The sequence below is a fragment of the Eublepharis macularius genome, chromosome 5 (assembly GCF_028583425.1).
Source record: "Eublepharis macularius isolate TG4126 chromosome 5, MPM_Emac_v1.0, whole genome shotgun sequence".
NCBI lineage: Eukaryota > Metazoa > Chordata > Lepidosauria > Squamata > Eublepharidae > Eublepharis > Eublepharis macularius.
In genome coordinates this window covers 128690082-128709006 of record NC_072794.1, presented here as the reverse complement: position 1 = coordinate 128709006, position 18925 = coordinate 128690082, and the positions used below count along the sequence as shown (strand labels likewise).

General features: G+C 42.7%; 1 protein-coding gene across 2 annotated transcripts in view; it reads left to right on the top strand.

Moving 5' to 3' along the window:
- NAV1 (neuron navigator 1) overlaps nucleotides 1-18925 on the top strand; it is a 369442-nt gene that overhangs the window by 67425 nt on the left and 283092 nt on the right. For both annotated transcript variants that reach the window (XM_054979896.1, XM_054979895.1), the window contains exons 2-3: nucleotides 11444-12311; nucleotides 13015-13118. In XM_054979896.1, the coding sequence (XP_054835871.1) occupies nucleotides 11473-12311; nucleotides 13015-13118 (943 nt within the window). In that variant the 5' untranslated portion in view covers nucleotides 11444-11472. The remainder of the gene's footprint in view (nucleotides 1-11443; nucleotides 12312-13014; nucleotides 13119-18925) is intronic.

The following is an 18925-nucleotide window of genomic DNA, read 5'->3' as shown; positions in this document are numbered from 1 at the left end:
ATGTTTCCACGATTACCGTAAAATAAGATACACAGATCTCAGTAAAATCTGTTGAGGTGCTCTGTAAAGGTATCACACACTGCCTCATTGTGGGACAACTCTTTGGTTGACCTACTTTAGGCCTGTTGCAGATGTCAGCACATTCAGCTGGGAGCAGGTGTGACCTGGATGAACCCCTGGCTTCTTCAGAATGGCCATCTGGAGAAATGCTTTGTCACAACAGAACAGCACTCGCGTCATGCTGGACACAGTGCTTTCTTGGTTCCCAGGACTACTGAAAGAAGGTGAGAGTCTCTCCTGCCTTTCTGTGGGACACTTTGGCTCTCTGAGTGCTTCCTGTTTCTTGGCCGTCTCCTTCCAAGCAGCAGCTTGCCCTCTTTTCCTAATGAAAATCTCATGAAGGGAGTGTTGTGACTCCTAGCTTCTGCTGTAATCAAGTTTGTTTCATTGTTGCTTCTCTCTGAGAATAGTTAGATGTCATCTGTCAAATTCTTTCCATAATTTGATCTGCCCTCCCTGCCTTGATCTCCTTGAGCAGGCCTGCTGGTCAGATGATGGAAGCCACGAGGGCTGCAGGAAACTAGATTTTCAGGTTAATTTGGTGGATGGGATAGAAAGCTGGTGACTGCAGCAGAGGATGCGTTCTGGGTCTCGCAGTCTGCTGTGGTTTTTTGAAGATTAAACACACTGTCAGTTTGATTCTACTGTGGGATTACAGAGATTCTGTTAACCTGGGTCCCCTCCCGTGTATTGTGCTGTATCCTCTGATGCACTCTGAAAGTCTGACCTAGATTTTCCTTTTCACTTAGACAGGAGATATTCCAAACCAGGCCCAGCGTCGCACAACCCAATGTGATTTGGCATCTGACTCATCAGCACACTTCTAGCAAGCCATCTCTGTATGTGCAAATCTCTGTTACATCACTCGAGATCTCTTTCTTCTTTGCCAGGCTCTTTCCTCCTTTCATATTTTGCTGTCAGAACCTTCACATCTCCCCAGGGAACGAGCCACCATTGTGAGCTTATCTGGAACAGTGCCTTGACAATGTTGTTCATTTGTTCACTGGATGCATCTACTAGTGCCTTACAGGTCCAATACTTTGCATGGCATGGGCAGTGACAGGTGCAGAGCTTGCCCAGGCACAAGAGCCAGAATGCTTTAGTTGCCAGGAGAGAGGAAGTTGGTGAACCAGATAATTAAGCCCAAAACAATTAAGCAGTCAGGATTAGAAGCTGGCCAAGGGGGGAATCAGAGGACCTGAAACTCTCAGCAGCAGTTGGGGCTGTTTTGAGGTGATGCTTGAAGAGCAGCTGGCAAAAGATACTGCTCTGTTGACCTGGCAGTGGCAGAACATCAGACCTCTGGTGTTATTCAAGGCTTGGCCAATCCAGAGCCTTTGTATTCCCTACCAATTGTATATCACTATCCCCCTCTGTGTCCAAAGAGGGCTTTGAAGTCTGAGTGTTCACAGGCTGACCTTGTCTTAGCCCCCAAGATTTCAGATTGAGGTTCCTGCTACCTGCAGCTAGTCCATGAGATATTCTTGGTGCCAAATAAGGGCCATAAGCTGCAGAAATAATCACATTAAGACATAACGGAATCTATGTGGTAATGGTTGTTTAATGGAAAGCTGAAACAGGAATGAGCTTGTTTCCCATAACTTTAAATAGGACAACATTTGGTAATCAGGAAGTGGTCCAATGGTGATGGCTGATGGCCAATCTAATAAACAAGATTCCTCTGGAAAAGAAAATGCTGTGCAGAGGTATGCCCACCAAAACAGAATTTTTGAATACCCAGACTGACAACAGGAAAGCCTTTAGAAATAGACCATCCAAGTATATTAGGCGTATATGATGAAATAATATTGACATTTGCTTAAAACCGTATCAAAACACTTTGTGCAGAAAACCATAAACATTGGAGACCATAGAAAGATTATAAAAAGACAGTCCAGCATTCCAAATGCAGTTTTACACCAGTCTTGTCTAAGACCATAATCTTGTAAATAAGGAAAAAGTCCAGTCTTATATCTGGTATTTTGATGCATGAAATTTTTAATGTCACTTCATTTTATATCCCTAAGAAGTTTTGGTGATCCATTTTTAAGATTGCCTTTTTGCCAGTTTGTGTGTTTATATTTTGGGAGCTGTACATCCTCACAGTTGTTTCTGATGGCTCAGATTCTGAGCCCCTATGACCTGTCTCCAGGACTGAGCCTTCTGAGGGGCTTGGAAGAATTTCTGACATGGATTGGAACAAAACATGCTGTTTTTTTTGTTTCCAGAGCTTGTTTAGCTCTCCTGGCACCTGCAGCATGAGCAGCCATCACATTCTAATCCCATTGGAGGATTTTATCAATGAAGGAAGGAGCTGTGGCAGTCCATTAGGAGAACCAATACATTCTTCTAGACTCATTTGAAAGCCAGCGTGATGTAGTTTTTAAGCTGTCGGACTAAGATCTGGAGACCCAGGGTCAAATTCTCACTCTTACCGTGAAAGATTGCTGGGTAACTTGGGGCCAGTCACTCTCTCCACCTAATCTACATAGAATCATAGGGTTGGAAGGTACCTCTAGGGTTATCTAGTCCAACCCCCTGCGCAATGCAGGAACTTCACAACTACCCCCCCAGCTGCCCTAGTGACCCCTGCTCCATGCCCAGAAGATGGCAAAACACCTCCAGGATGTCTAGCCAAACTGGTCTGTGGAAAATTGTTACCCGAGTGGTGATGAATGGCATTACCCTGGGCATGTAAGAAGGGCCACGGAAACCAAGCATTGATGCAACCCTTTCCCCTCACGATCTGCCCAGGTTCACAGAATCTGACAGCATTGCTGTCAGATGGCCATCTATCCTCTGCTTAAAAACCTCCAAAGAAGGAGAGCCTACCACCTCCCGAGGAAGCCTGTTCCACTGAGGGATCTCTAACTGCCAGGAAGTTCTTCTTAATGTTTAACTGAAAGCTTTTTTGATTTAATTTCAAGCCGTTGGTTCTGGTCTGAGCTTCTGGGGCAGTGGAAAACAACTGTGGGTCATCCTCTATATTGCAGCCCTTCAATATGAAGATGGTTATCATATCACCTCTTAGTCATCTCCTCTCCGGGCTAAACATTCTGAGCTCCTTCAACCTTTCCTCATAGGACTTGGTCTCCAGACCCCTCACCATCTTTGTTGCCATCCTTCCTCTGGACACATTCCAGCTTGTCTATATCCTTCTTAAATTATGGTGCCCCAAACTGAACACAGTACTCTAGGTGAGGTCTAACCAGAGCAGAGTAGAGCGATACCATCACTTCTCGTGATCTGGACACTATGCTTCTGTTGATACAGCTCAAAACCGCATTTGCCTTTTTATCTACTGCATCACGCTGCTGACTCATGTTCAGTGTATGGTCTATTAAGACCCCTAGATCCTTTTCACACATACTGCTGCCAAAACAAGTCTCTCTCATCCTATAATTATGCTTTTGATTTTTCCTTCCTAAACGCAGAATTGCATTTATCTCTGTTGAAATTCATTTTATTTGTTTTAGCCCAGTTTTCCAGCATGTCAAGATCATCCTGTATCCTTACTCTGTTTTTGACTGTATTTGCCACTCCTTCAAACTTAGTATCATCTGCAAATTTAATAAGCATTCCATCTATTCCTGTAAATGATTTACATTTATAAAAATAATGAACAGAACAGGTCCCAGGACAGATCCCTGAGGCACTCCACTTGTCACTCTTCTCCAAGAGGATGAGGAACCATTAACTAGCACTCTTTGGGTGCGATCTGTCAACCAGTTACAGATCCACCTAATAGTAATAGGATCCAAACCACATTTTACCAACTTGTTGACCAGGATATTATGTGGAACCTTATCAAAAGCCTTACTGAGATTGAGATAAACTATGTCTACAGCATGCCCCTGATCTAGCAAGGTAGTAGCTTTCTCCAAAAAAAGAGATGTTAGTCTGACATGACTTGTTCTTGAGAAACCCATGCCAGCTCTTAGTAATCACAGCCATCCTTTCTAAATGCCCAAGGACTGACTGTTTGATGATTTGTTCTAAGACATTTCCAGGTATAGATGTCAAGCTGATGGGTCGGTAGTTGCCTGGATCCACTTTTCCCCCCTTCTTGAAGATGAGAACAACATTTGCCCGCCTCCAATCTTCTGGCACCTCGCCTGATCTCCAAAAATTCTCAAAAATAATGGACAGAGGCTCAGAAATTACATCTGCGAGTTTTTTTAATACCCTTGGCTGCAATTCATCTGGCCCTGAGGACTTAGTTCCATTTAAAGAAACTAGGTGTTTATGTACTACTCTATACTGATCCTAGGCTGTAACTTCCGTCCATCCTCATGTGTTCTGTTATTGTCCTTGGAACATCACAGGATTTTTGTGAGACAAATGGGAAGAATGATGCACACCACCCTGAGTCCTTGGTAAAAGGGTGGGGTTTAAAATGTACTAATTTTTTTAAAAACAGCTTAGTCTAGGAGATTCTGGAACTTGGCTCTGAAATAAATTAAATCCCCCTTGACATTTGTTTGTTGCATTTCAATTATCAATTGAGAGGGCACCTGCTAGTGAGCCAGTATCTGGTAAACCAGTGAAATGATTAATCTATCCCTGGAACCTAATACAAGGAAACAGACAGTCAATACCAGTAGTAGAGTGCACTGGAAGCCTGCAAAAGAGTACGTTCACAGTGAATGATAGCCATGCCTCCTCCCTGACCTCTGTTTCGGGGTTATTGAAGGCCTGCATAACCAGGCAGAGTTAACTGAGACAGATAATACCCAATCCTTTTCTTCCAGTCAAGTCTCTGTCATGTAAGCCAGATCAGTCTTGTTCTCCTCTGTTCTCCTCAGATAGGAGTGTAGTTTTGTTTTGTTACTCATCGATCTGGCATTGCACAATATCAAGGGTGAGACCAAGGAAGTGGAGCCCAGTGCAGCTGCATCTCTCAGGACTGGACAGAGATGATAACAAGCATTAATGAAATGCTTCATGGTCATCTCTCATAGTCCGTCCCCCAATGCCATATCTCCCAGCTGCACTGCTATAATAGCCTCACCCCCCCCCCAATATCCTGCCCCACTCACAAGCCAAGGTCAGTAAAGGTAAGAGACACAGAGCGCCTGACATCGTACTAAATTATAGTCACTATAAGAGTATTCCACAGGCTAAATGAGGGAAGAATCAAGGCAGATATCCAGAAGGTGTTGCCTTGGCCCATTCACAGACCAGTGCTCTTCCTGGCTTCCACGTAGCTCGATGACTATTTCTCTCTGTGTTATCAGCTGGTAGGTGTTACCAGAAACACACAGAGTACACATATAAAACTCAGGGAAGAGTAATACTTGTTTCTTTGCTCTCAGAAGTGGGCCTCTTGCTGTGATTAGGAAGAGGATAGAAGATATGGTGCATCAAATGCCCATGAAAGGTTTTCTTTGCTACACATCGGCAAAACAGACCACTTTTGTGGATAAATAGAGCTGGGCTTTAGACCAGCTGTGTAATTGGAGCTACAGTGATCATTACTAGATGATGTTGATTTGTCTTGGGCCATCATGCAGCAGGAAAATCTATGGGGAGATGCTGAGACAGCTTGGCATCTCAGGACCTGAAACATTCCTTCTCCTGTCTGATGTGTTCCTTCTTTGGAATTGTTCTTGCAAGGTGACAGCTTCTGAGCAAATGAGCCTGCAAGGGGAATGTCATAAAACCAAAGCAAATTTTCTCCTGAAGAACTAGTTCTTCCCCTTTCCTGCCCTTCCAGGGGGACCAAGCCTAGAGCCAAGACAACAGCTGGAGGAAGGGGATGAAGGGAGGATTGGAACAAACAAGATATAAGAGAGGGTTTTTTAAAGCAGAATGGCTACATTCTTAGGTAGCTATCGATAATAAATGGCTGATGGTCTGAGAAGTGGGACAGGGCAGCTGAGCTAGCACCAGAAAGGCTTAGCAACGTAAATTAGCTTAGCGTTGGAGAGAGTGCCCCCCTGCTCTAACTGTAACTGCTTGGCAGGCAGTACAGGATGCTGTGTGTGAGAGAAGGATGTTTGGGTCAGCAAACATCTGGAGAGAGATGGGATTTGAACTCCCAGGTTTTGCATTCCTGCACGTAAGGATCTGCAGTGTGAGCAACGGCTGCGCAGACCAAGGTTTGGGTGAGTTTATTCCTCTTCCCTCCCCTCCCTTCTTTCAGGCTGTTCCTTACAAGGGTATCTAGTGCTGGGCTGCAATGCAGGACGTTTGATTAGAATGAGCTACAATGCAGGGTGCTGCATTGCAGGAAGTTCTGCAAGCTAGAAGACGGCCCTTCGCAGAGCAGAAGCTGTTTGTAGCATGTGCAGTCCTGACATTTTGCTTAGCCCCAAAGCAGCCTGGGGAACATTCTGTGTCCGTGAGACGTTTAGTGAGACAAGGGGGCAGAGCCTTGGAAATGGACGTACTGTGGGACGAAGCATAAAGACTCACTGAGGAGATCAGACAATATTGTATTATCAGGGACAAGTGGGTGCCTGTTTACAGTGGACAGCAGCAGTCTCACAGGTGGCAAGTGTCTATGACATGGGGATCCTTCAGAATCTGATAATGGGATTCTTAGAAGGCTTTGGTTTATTTTCGTATCTACTATGGCATTTATTGCTATAGTGGCTGCAGATCAGCTACGCAATCAGTGTAATGAAATGCCTGTGACATGTTTCATCAATGTTATCAAGTAAGAAATGCATAAAATTTCTTGGGTAAGGGGCTTGACTTTTTTGCATATGGTGTTAAGTGCCACTAATAGTATTCTAGAAACCAACATGCCCCTGTCATCTCCCTTTCTGCATTTAAGAAACTGGCAGTGCAAACATAAGCTGGTTCATACTCTGTCAGTGGGGTTAGAAGGGTGTAACTCTGCTTAGGATTTCACTCTGAGGCACATAATATGACACAAACAAGAACAGAATCTAAACACCTTGCTCAAAACACTGTTGGGGCGGGGGTCTGTGTTAAATAAATGGTTCTGCAGTCCATTAACTGGTTGCCTGTAAAATTTTAGAATTCCTGCCTGTCATCTTTGCCATCTAGAAACACTATTTTCAATCTCTGTTCCCAGAAAGTGTTGTAAAAAAATGAAAAGCAGCTAATTGGGCTTGCCCTGTGCAGGCCTTCAGTTTCCTCCCTATAACTTGAAGGACTCTGTCTTATAACTGGATCTCACATCCAGATGGTGCAAGCAAGAATCTCTAGTGTGTTCTGTTCAGAATTTCTTCCTTGTCTTTAATTATTTTGTGGTACTTTCCCCAAACTCTCCTCCCCCAATGAATGTAGTCCCTAATTTACTTTTGCAGCTTTAAAAAATAGTGGCATCATATTTTCAGGGATTCTTTACCATAAAGATCCTTTTTGAGACGCATTCGCTAACATGGAAATGACTAGGCTGCAAATAAAATGGACTTTTAAAAAAAAGTATAGTGTTGTAATCCCTCTTAGCCTTGTATCTGGTAGGTGGGAAAGAGACTTGTGATTGACCTTGCTCATCTGTTTCTGTTTGCTGAAACACTGTGGGTGATTTGAATAACAACCACCTTATACACCACTCATCTAGATAGGTTAGTGCCCACGCAGAGAAGTGAACAAAGTCAAGTGTTATCATTATCCCCACAATGCAGCTGGGGTGCTTGGGCTGAGAGGAGAGGCTTACCCAAGGCCACCTGCTGAGCTCATGGCAGTAGTGGGATTCCAACCAGTGGAATGCTGATTCACAACTTAACCACTATGCTACAGCAGCTATTTTGCCACAGCCAATAGAGTGGTTTGTGGTGACTAGGATGAAGGATGCATGATATGAGTGTTCCTGATGTGTGTCACTCTTCAGGCTAGTTCTGAACTCTAAAGGACCGTACATGGGTGTGCTGTGCTCGCTGCACATTTATCAAGATCCTCAAGAGACACCTGTTGATCAAGGAATCTTTGGCAATGGCAGCATAATATCTTTGAGATCCCATATATCGAGGCTCTTTGTTGATTCAGTTCCTTTGTTGAAACTGACAAAAATGGTTCTCGTAATAGTTGGACATTTTAATGCCATTTGAACTATCTGCAAAAGAGAGCAGAAAAAATCGGGCTTATCTCTGGATGTGTGTTTCCACCTAGCCTACAAATTCATTACTGTGTCTCCATAATAGTACTAAAGCTGCAGAAGTTGGGTTCTCTACACTGGGGGAGCCTGAAACATTGATCTGGGATAAGAGAGCTCATAGCTTGTGCCCATCCCCACCTTCTTTCCTGCCATACTAAACTCCATAGCTTCTATCATTTACCCCTGGCAGTAGGATTTCTAGGGAAAGGAAACAGTCTAGAGAGTCAGCTGTGATTGGCAGATTTCCTAGCTGCAACCACAAAGGTTTGTAATGTGATCGCATTCCTAGAGCCAGCAGAAGGCTGTGCTTCACATCTGTCCTGGTCCTAAGTCAGAGCTGCTGGTGTACTGGAAACGGGAAAGTGAAGCAGTGTTTTCAGTGTCCTCTGTTTAACCTCAAGTCCTTCTGGTTTTCCCTGGCTTAGCAACATTGAGGAAAGAAAAAGAAACCAGCATTTTGGAAATGCAGTGCAAAAAAAAAATCCCTTTCCTGTTCCAGCTCAAGACATTCATTTACATTACTTTTGACATAGTTCAGTTGGTAGTTCAGTCTTCATGATATTTTGTTATATACGTGGCTCCTTCATCCATGTTTATAGGTTTAGGCTGTCCAATTTACCCTTTCCCCAGCTTCTTGTGTTGCAGTGCTTTCCAGAGTGTATTGGTCTTATGGGATGGTGACTCTTATGGGGTGCGGGTCTCCATACCTTCTGTTTGTTGGTACATGCTTCCAATGCTGGAATTCCCTACAGAGCTTTCAGGAAATGTAACAGGTGGACCCATTGAAAACGTCTCTCTATAGACACAACTGGACTGTATATTCCCAGCAGGTGTGTTTGGGGTGTGATTGCAGTGTCTTGTAGCAATAGTAATGTGAAAAATTCCTTAGCATAAAGAAAATATTTTTTTAAAAAAATTATGGATAGACTATTAAACATTTCATTTCCTGAGCTTGGGTGTTTTGTGTTCATTATTATGTGGATGGAAACCTTGTTTCTGGAGGATTTATTTTCTGGAGAAATTTCCTAGTGTCTCCATGTTTTAAAAAGAGAACTATTTGTGCCAGGAAATGGGGAGGGATTTTGCAAAAGAAGAGGGCCTTGAAGGCAGGATTTAAAAATCAGCACCCCCCCCCCTAAAGAGTCAGCATGCTAGACTGCTGGACTAGAATCTGGGAGACCCCAGTTAAATCCCCATTCTGCCCTAGAAGCTTACTGAGTGACTTTGGTCCAATTACACTCAGCTTAACATGCCTCTCAGGGCTGTTGTTGTGAAGATGTTGTAAGCCACTTCGTATCCCTGTTGGGTTGAAAAAACAGAGTATAAACAAACAAATGCCTCACCTCGGCCTCCAGATCAATTAAGGGGTCATACTTTGGGCCTCAACCGTGTAGCCTATTTTTAAGGATACTGAAAGCAATTATCCCCTTAGAGCCAATTCAGTCATAGACAATATGCATGTGGCATGGTCCTCAGACTATGTACCTATTCATAGCTAACGAATCACATATTTGAATGCTTCCCCACAGTGACAGTTCGTTGCGAAGGAAAATGTGTTCCATGAAAACATGGAGAAATGTTCAAGCCTATCATTCTTTCTGACGTGTTTGATTTTCACTTTAAAAAAAATCATTATGAGCATTCAATTACCACCTGCATTCTGAAGTCTTTCCACATATGTCTTCTTCATGTGTAAATGAAGGTAAATCTCACCCTCTAGATAGTCTTCCAGAGTCACCTGGTTGTAAGGTATAGCTTTGGTGGCAGCAACATATCCTTTAGCTGAACCTCTATGATGAGGTCATACAGGCTGCATGTGCGGTTCACCAGAGGGATGTCATGACCCAGAGTCCAGTGAACCCCTTGCAAGACTAAGTCAGCATGCCGTAATCTTCTGAAGTTTTGTCTTCTGTTGGTGAATCTGTGCCAATAAAAAATGACTTGATGAAAAGGCCTCTACACTGTTGGCATGGTAAATTAATAACCAAGACTTCTAAGCAGGCTTCTGTCAAACATTTGATACAAGGTGCTGCCTGTCATAGGAGATCTTGGTGATGAGATTTTCATGCAGAATTTGTGCTCTGCTACTGAACTTTTCTCAAAAAGCAGGGTTCGTCTTTATCCTGAAGCGTAGATTCATTTATCAGTTTTACCTTGGAGGTCTCATATTCAAGGAAAGAATCATACCTTAGATTAGATTTTAGAAAATCCTTAAAAAGAATCCTCAGTAGACAGTATTCTAACACCCTCCTAGTTATCAGAATACCAGTTTTCCTGGTACTAACGGAAGCTATATAATTGGCTTGCCATAAGGATCATGAGAGTTTCTGCCCACTCTCAAATGTTCCTTGCAGTAGTATGAAATCTCTCCTCATGATAGGACAATCCAAGTGGCAAGATGTTCTGCATGCTACAGCCACCATGTGATGCAGCTGTTTCAAAGGAGCTTCTATGTGATATGCAGGTTGTCTGTGTTCTGAATTAGACCTAAGGTGCCACTTTTGGGTTGGGCAAAGCGACCAGGTATATAGGATGAAGATGTTGTCCTGTGGGTTGATTATTGCTGTATAAGTAGCTCAGCTAATGAACACACACAGCTGCCATATACTGAATCAGCCTACTGGTCCATCAAGGTTTGACTGGCAGCAGTTCTCCAGGGCCTCAGGTAGGGATCTTTCACATCATCTGTTACCTGATGCTTTTAGCTGAAGATGTTGGGGATTGAATTGGGACCTTCTGCTTGCCAACCAAATGTTCTGCTACCGAGTCATGGCCCCTCCCTAGTGTGAGAAGATCAGTGTGATTCTGGCCATAGGATGTGATCTACCTCAACCTTCAAGCTCTCTTTAAACTAGTTCCTTTCATTAGATAGCTACAAATAAAAGTAATTTTGGAAAGGTCTTTTTACCTGGCCATGAGCCAGAAACTCTCTGATGGAACTTGCTGAAGGGGGAAAAGCTTCTGTTAACTTTGGGGTAGTGAGAGACTGTTTGACTTGGAATGTTTCTTTCCTATTGTTCTTTATCATTACTAGATCAATTGCAGAAAATATTTCTGGGTGCATTTGAATGCTGAACTAATAGTAAAAGAAGAGGTGTGTGTTTGGGATGGTGGTGGTTATAGGCAAACTACGCGGCAGATCTGACACATTCCTTGGCATCCCAACCCCCGGTTATTATGTACTTGGCTGAAGGATATGCTGCTACCTCCAAGGCTGTACTTTAAAACCAAGTGACTCTGGGAGACTGTGTAGAGGTAGACTTGGCTGCAGAAGCCACTATCCTAAAGCTTCTTCTGTGTTTCTCTTCTCAGATTGACCCTCCTCCAACCAAGCCTTGCTGATGATGAATGGAACAGCCAATGTGAACGCAGCGGGACGTAGCCATTATGCCTCCTCAATCCCTGTGCCCAGAGCTGCATCCCACAGCAAGATACACACTCTGGCAGCATCGCCAAAATTGCCCCCAAGGCAAAACAGTGTGGGAGCTGTTCCTTCCCAAAGGGCATCCTCACCCAGGACTGGAAAAGGGCTGGTTAGCTCAAGCAATGGTACTCCTAAAGGAGGGAAGCAGAAGGGCATCCCCAAGGTCCCAGCAACTGCAAGCCCTGGACAGGAGAAAGCAGAGGGGCCTGAGAGTCCTGGTGAGATAGAAGAGATGGAACCCACTCTCAGTCTGACCACAGTGTCTGGTTGCAGCAGCCCCCGGGGAGCACAGAAGACCAGTCCCAGAGCCACTGGAATAGCCAAAAAATCTATAGTTCAAGCAGTGGAGAAAGGCAAAGATACCTCAAAGCATGGAGAAGATTGTACCAGCCTTGGTGCCAAGAAGAGTTTTGCGAAGCCCAGCCCAGTTTCTGAGCCTACAAAAGCCTCTCACCTCCCAGGGAAGAGTCCTTCTCATCTCGGCCTGTACAGTGAGACATTGTTGTCTCGGTCTTCAGAAGCACCCATCATGAAGAGACCCCAGAGCTGTCCAGTGAAAGGTCAGTGGGCTTCGGAAGCTAACTGGAAAGGAAACGGAAGTGGAACAGCCAAGCTGGAGGATAAGCCTCAGGTGATCTCGCTGGACACAAGCAACCTTAATAAGGGGCCTGCGCTACACACTGGGCCAATCAATTTTTCATCTGTGCCTCAGCACAACCATCCCATTATGGCCACGGTGGCCCCCTTCCACTATCGGTGAGTGGTAAATCATACATAGGCTTGTCTGAATCACCCTGCTTAGGGGCAGACTAGACATAACACAATAGACCCCGAGATTCAGAGGAATTTACAAATGCCCATGATTTAAGGTCTTTTCCATTTTTTTAAAACCCTAGTTATCCTTCCATGCCTAGTTATTTCCTTCCGTGCCTTTTCCCCAGCTTAACTCCCTCCCCCAGAATTGCAGTTAGCTCCAGGGAAAAAGAAATGCAGGTATAGTATAGGCAGTTACCGGTGTTGCAAGTTTTTTTTTCAAAATTAGAACTGATAGAGCTCTGACTATTGGAATACAGACTTACAGACAATATTCAACCATTGCTTTTAAAAAGGTAGATTTTTTTGCCTCTATATAACTATGAAAGATATGGGAGGCCTGTTCCGCTTTACATCTGCCCTGCCTAGGACTTTTCTGCTTCCACCTCTACAAAGCCCTGGGTACACTTTGTGATCAAGAGGCACCACATGGTTGACAGCACTCAATTGCATTGCGATCCTTTCTTATTTTTTAACTGATAAACTAAGACTGGGTATCCATGAGTGAACAGCACATCAGGCACAGCATGTCTGCCCAAGTAACGGAGAAATGAATTGAACGTTAACAAACCTTCAGTCTGATCTGCTCGTGTTTTTTAACTAGTATGGAGAAAGGTTGACTTGATGTGCTTTCTTTGCCTATCAGGCGACAGGGTGAGAAGGAGAGGACCAGCCTGTCAAAGGAGGAGCGTGCATGTGATGAGCACTCCAGTCCTAGTGAAGGCCCAGATCTCAGCTTGAGAGGCACGGGTAAGTAGAAGTGCTCGAGCCCACTGTTCCTGGTGAAGAAGAATCAGGATACGTGACTGCAGGAGGGGGAAGGTCTATTTTTGTGCATTAAATGTAAGCTTTCATGCCCACCTATGTGACCACACTGGAAACAGATCCCATCCTTTCTGAACCAAGCTTAAATCCTGGGTCATTCTGCTGACTTGAGTTGGAAGAGAATTTGCAAGCAATTAACAAGTATATGGATTGCACATAATTGTAGCTCATAAAACAGTCAAGAACTTCCTGTTGCTAACAAAGGGGAATACTGGAATATAAAGTTCTTCAGGTTATGTATCTGAGCAAGATGTGTAGCCAATTACATTTCGTGGTAACAAATATAGTGCAAACAATTTCAATGATTTATATATATATATTTAAAACATTCAAGTTGCATTCCTTTACTTGCCAATATTTTTCTGCCTTGGTTAGGGGCAGTGGAAACTAAAAAGCTCATTTCAAACCTGTTGAACATTTTAATTACTTCTGATCACTTGCCTAGAGTATATCACAATTACAGCACTGAAGAGCTCCTGGATTGAAGTATCAAAATCTAGCTAAATAGAGGGGATCCTGTAGAATGGAATGCAACGAGAGAAGACTTGGTGTGCATTTTCTCCTCTGCAACAGACTCCATTACTCTGGGTTATCAGTTCCTGGTGGGATCCTGATGAATAAAAGATTTCCTGCTAAAATTTGGCAGTTTTACATGGGAGAAGTCCCATTAGATTTGAATGAACATTTCCCATATGTTTCTCATAATCGAGAAAGTGTCATAGATTGCACAACCATTTCTGTAATAAGTTTGAGATTATTTTTTCACTGATTTCACAATAATCTCAAAATGGGAGATAGATGTTCACTGACTTTCCTTATCAGAGAGTTCCCTTTTGGAAAATGCTTTATACTCTAGTATTTATCATAAATAATAGAACAGGCTATACCTCTGGAATCTTGTGACATTCACTGAATAAAACACAAACTGGAGTTAAAGTTACAGGTTGTTAGAGAAATGAACTGATTTTGAACATTCTAAAACTCCATGTAAGTGCTTTGTAGAAATAGCAAGTGATGGTAATTCTAGTAGTACTAATAACAACATTATAACAGGCAAGCAGAGAAACTCTGGTATCTCTGCTAGAGTTTTCAACAGAAGGAACATGTCTGGATTTGAGTTATGCTGAAATCCTGATCAGGAGGTAAAACACAGTCAAGGTTTACAGAGCCTCTTTATAGTTGGCTAAATGTGCCCTGTGCAATAGTGGGGTGCTAGAAATAACCCATGATCAATCAGTCCATCGATATCAAGCATTAGAGGCAAATGATAGTGCAGTTCGAGTGAAGGTTGCATCAAAAATTCCCTTTAATTCTGGCAAAAAACACTTTGCTTCTCAAGAGTGTTGGTGCGCGCACACACTTGTATATTCAAAGGGAAACATACACTGATCAGAGAAAACAATTACAAATTTTGCAAGATAATCAGTGCTAAATTTTTCAGCTTTTTTCTAAAAACGGTTTTCTCATAGGGCTGCCAAGCAAAGCGAGGAACAAAATTCTAGGACACTGGGTCACCCTGGGACTCCGTAGATCTAAGGAAATAATTTTGTTTTCATATGATGATTGGGTTGAATGCGGGTGGCATAACAGGGTGTCAAAAGGGAATCTTTTTGTCTGGCAGCCTACAGTGGTTCTCAGTAGCTCTGTTCTCTCTCAACGTTTTATTTGATATGTGCAGTGTTCATACCCATCTCCAACTAAGTTGCTTTTGCTTTATATCTGAATAGGCAACAGGATAGACATCCCTTCTCTGAGAAACTGAATCGTTCTTTGCTCTATAAATACTTATTTATTATGCAGGATCTGAGATCTTCCCTCAAAGAAGCACTTGCATTCAAGGATTTAACATTTTCTCTCATTCACCACACAACATACGTTTCTGGGCTGTGGCATATACTGAGAAAACATGCTATATAAGAGATAGGATGTTCTGTATTTGATCATGTATTTGTCCTGAATAACTGGCAGACCTAATTTCTTTACTAACACAACCATCCCATTGTTTTCTCAAATTACTGGCCCAAAAGTTAGTTTCTAAGTAATTGCTGTTCTTTTTGAGGATGCTTCTCTGATCAAAGGGTCTCCAGGATTCCAGACAGTAAATAGTATAGTGTCTCTAAATGCTTTTATTTTGCCACAGTAACGGTCTAACAAGCTCTAAGTATTATACACCTTTTATTGTTGAATTAGTTTGAGTAACTGTTGAAACAACCATGTCATTTCCATGGAGAAAGCCCAAAGCCACAAAGGCTAAAAGAGATTAGGCACCTCATATTGCCAAGTAATACAAAAGGTGCGTTGCATTTTCACCCACTCTGTCTTTACTTTTGCATAACTGATATTTCCAGCATTCTTTTGCGACACTCTTGCAGCTTCCTTGTATATTAGTACTGTTAATTACAGTGAGAAGCAGATCCTGCTTCTAAAAGGAACTTAATAAGGCTAATTGGAAAATTGACTTCTAAGTGCTGCTTGGTCTGTTGTACTCTACATCTATATTAACATCTATGAATGGGAAGATTAGGAAAAATGTAATTTTGTTTTTAAATGTCTGAATGTTTATTCTTATTTCCCTTGAATAAATGCCTTGTATGTGGCTAAATATATTAGAGCTGCCTTAGGACACTCTGAATATTTCCTAAAACCCGCATTAAATTCTTCTGGTTCACTAATGCACCTTTTGGAGGAGGTAGGGGATAATTCCCTGTGGAAAGGGAGCAAGTTTAACAGTACAATTCTGTGTTGATTTCAGTGGCCTTCGACTGGAGTATCTCTGCATAGAATTACATTGAACATCTTATAAATGCATGGAGATTTGTATTATGAGATGGTAGAATGATGCCCTTAGCAGTTACTAGATAGTATCTGCAGCATCACTAGTTATAAGCAATACTCTCATCTCTGTGCCTTAGCCGTTTGATACATTTTGAAAGATTGATTTTGTGTGAGTGTTTTTAGATAGTTGGTTCTCTGGTATACCACCGCCTTTGTGTGAGAAGACTTATCAGGCCCTTAAGAAAGAGAAGTAAACACCAGAAAAACTACACCTTCCCTTCATAGCAATGCAGCATGGTACAATCCTTTGGAATTTTGTTTTAAACATTTCTTTTAAAAGATTGTCTGGGCACAGAAAGGCTTGCTTTATTATTTTAGATTTTTTACAGCCTTGCCAGATTTCAAAGATAAGCTACCAATGAGAAAATAAATTTCATGTAATCTATATATTACTTTGAAAATAATTTTATATGGATGATTTTCAGAAAGACCCAAAATGAGATGGCTTGACTGGGATATTTTGGAGGTCATTGATTCGTAGAGTCACTGTAAGTTGGAAGCGACTTGACAGCACATGACATACAACATGAATTCTTTATTTTTTTAACCTCTATTTTTAACTAGAGTTGTATGTATGTAAGTTAGAGTATTGTAGAACTGCTTGAAGCAATAAGACTGTTTTCTTCCTCTAAGACTTTCTAACTAAAATAATTAGAGCTAGGACTTCGCTTGAGTTCTAGCTCTGGAATGGAACCTACTTTCTGTATCAGGCCTCCTGTGAAGAAATGTATCCCTTTGAGAATGTGCAGCGTATCCTTCCCTACTACTGAGTAACTACAACCAGCCCCCAGCTAATGAAAATAGGGAGAAGAGTTTCAAGAAAAAAAAACCCTGAATCTCTCATCTTCCAATGTTACCAATGCCTTGTTTTCTGAAATATTTGCATTGATGCGACTGTGACTACAGGTCAGACAGAATGGCTTCCTTTTCTAGTATGCACAAGGCTGAAGGCTGGGGCCAGCCTCTGCCTTGCTGCGCGTGTGTCTCCCTCTTGAGCTCCCGGCACTGCTGCCCCAGAGGGAAGCATTCTAGTAAGTCAGGTTACCAGGCTGCAGTGGAATTAGTCTCATTAGAGCATAGGATGCAAATCCACCTCCCCCCCACTCTCAGAAGAAGAATGGACAGCACGTGTGACCTAACAAGATTAGAGGCCCATTCAGGAGCTTTGCTGGAAAGAACTCCCTGGAGGGAAGAAATGGGCAGAGAGTAGCTGATTCATTTAGACCAGCTGAGATGCTATTGAAGCTCCTACTTAGATCTGGGAACTCCCTCCTCTCCCCCTCTATAGCAAGGAAGTGCCCTTTTCTCTGCCTGTCATTAATGGGAATTTCAGCAGATGATACTGTTTGTTGTGCCAGTTTCTATAGCTATGGGATTATGCAAGTGTTTTGAGTTACTCTTCATAACTCTTCATCTATCAGCATGCTCACAGGTACATAGAAAGCAAGGCAAGATGAATACAAGACATTGCTTTGCCAGTGCTGGAGCTCATATTCAGCAGGAGCGGAATGACTGGGGTGTTGTTCTGTTGGTCACTGATTCTGCCGTGTTCCCTGGTCTAATTCAGCAAAGACAGAATTCTCATCGTTGTTCAGGACTTTTCCTCTTTAGCAGAATGCAGTGCACACAGGCCTATACATACTGGCTGAATCCATTGGTATCATAGAGCTAGGATTGTACTCAAATAACTATTCCACTTTTATTCAGGCATGATTTTCATACCAGAAATAACTAAATAGCTTTTGCACTAATATTGACCTCCAGACTCTGCTGCCACCTCCCTCCCCCCCGCAAGTTGTTTAAATTCATAAGAGACCAAAAACCTGAAAACCACAAGCCAAGGGCAATGTGATCCTGGCAAATGATCTGTGCTCAGATCGCTTGGCTTTGCAATCTGTCCCAACCACTTCCGAAATGTTTTATTCCAGTAGGTTAAATCAAGCAGTATTGATGAACTAGTGTAATCAAACTTATCCAGATTACTTAGAAGTAATTTTACTCATTTCAGTAGCCTTATTTCAATAGAACTTCAACTTCAAACAATGAGTATTCTAACAGTGCAATCCTAAGCAGAGTTACTCCAGTCTAAGCCCATTGAAATCAGTGAGCTTAGACTGGAGTAACTCTGCTTAGGATTGCACTGTAAGTGCACTTATCATTACAGAGATCAAAACTGGGAGATTATTTCAACCTCAGGTTAAATGTCAAGCCTCGTGGCCAGATGGTGGGTGGTGCAGTGAAAAAGGTGCACATGCAGTCATCACACGAAGCTGCCTTATGCTAAGTCGGCCCTTGGTTTATTGGACCCAGTACAGTCTACTCTTGACTGGCAGCAGTTCCCCAAGGTCTCAGGTGGAAGTCTTTCACATTGCCTACTACCTGATCCCTTTAGCTGGAGATGCCAGAGGTCGAAGCTGGGACCTTCTGCATGCCAAACAGATGCTCCGACACTGAGCCACAACACTCCCTAACAGGTAGGGGGCAACTGACAAACATCTATGTGATCTTGGTTTCCTCTGTGAAAATGCTTTTTGCAATTTTTATAGATGGAAAGATGGAAAAGAATGCAATAGGTTTGCCATTTGCCTGCCTGTACTGGGTAAACCCCCACCCTCAGGCCCTATCCCCCACACCCAAGAAATTGAAGAGTAGGAGAAAAAACAGTTGGATGCTCTAAGAATTTCTCTGTCTCTGTGGTCTTTATCATAGAGAAATTAGAGAAAGAGTGTCACCCAGAAGTGTTGTTGCTTTCTCTCCAAACTCCTCCTTCTCAGGCTCTGCCATCAAAATCTCACAGCATTCCCAACACTATACAGCTGACATTTAAAAACCTATGAAGGAGAATTTTAGCTATATATGTCCAGCATGCCCACGACCACTGTTGCTCTGAATGTGGC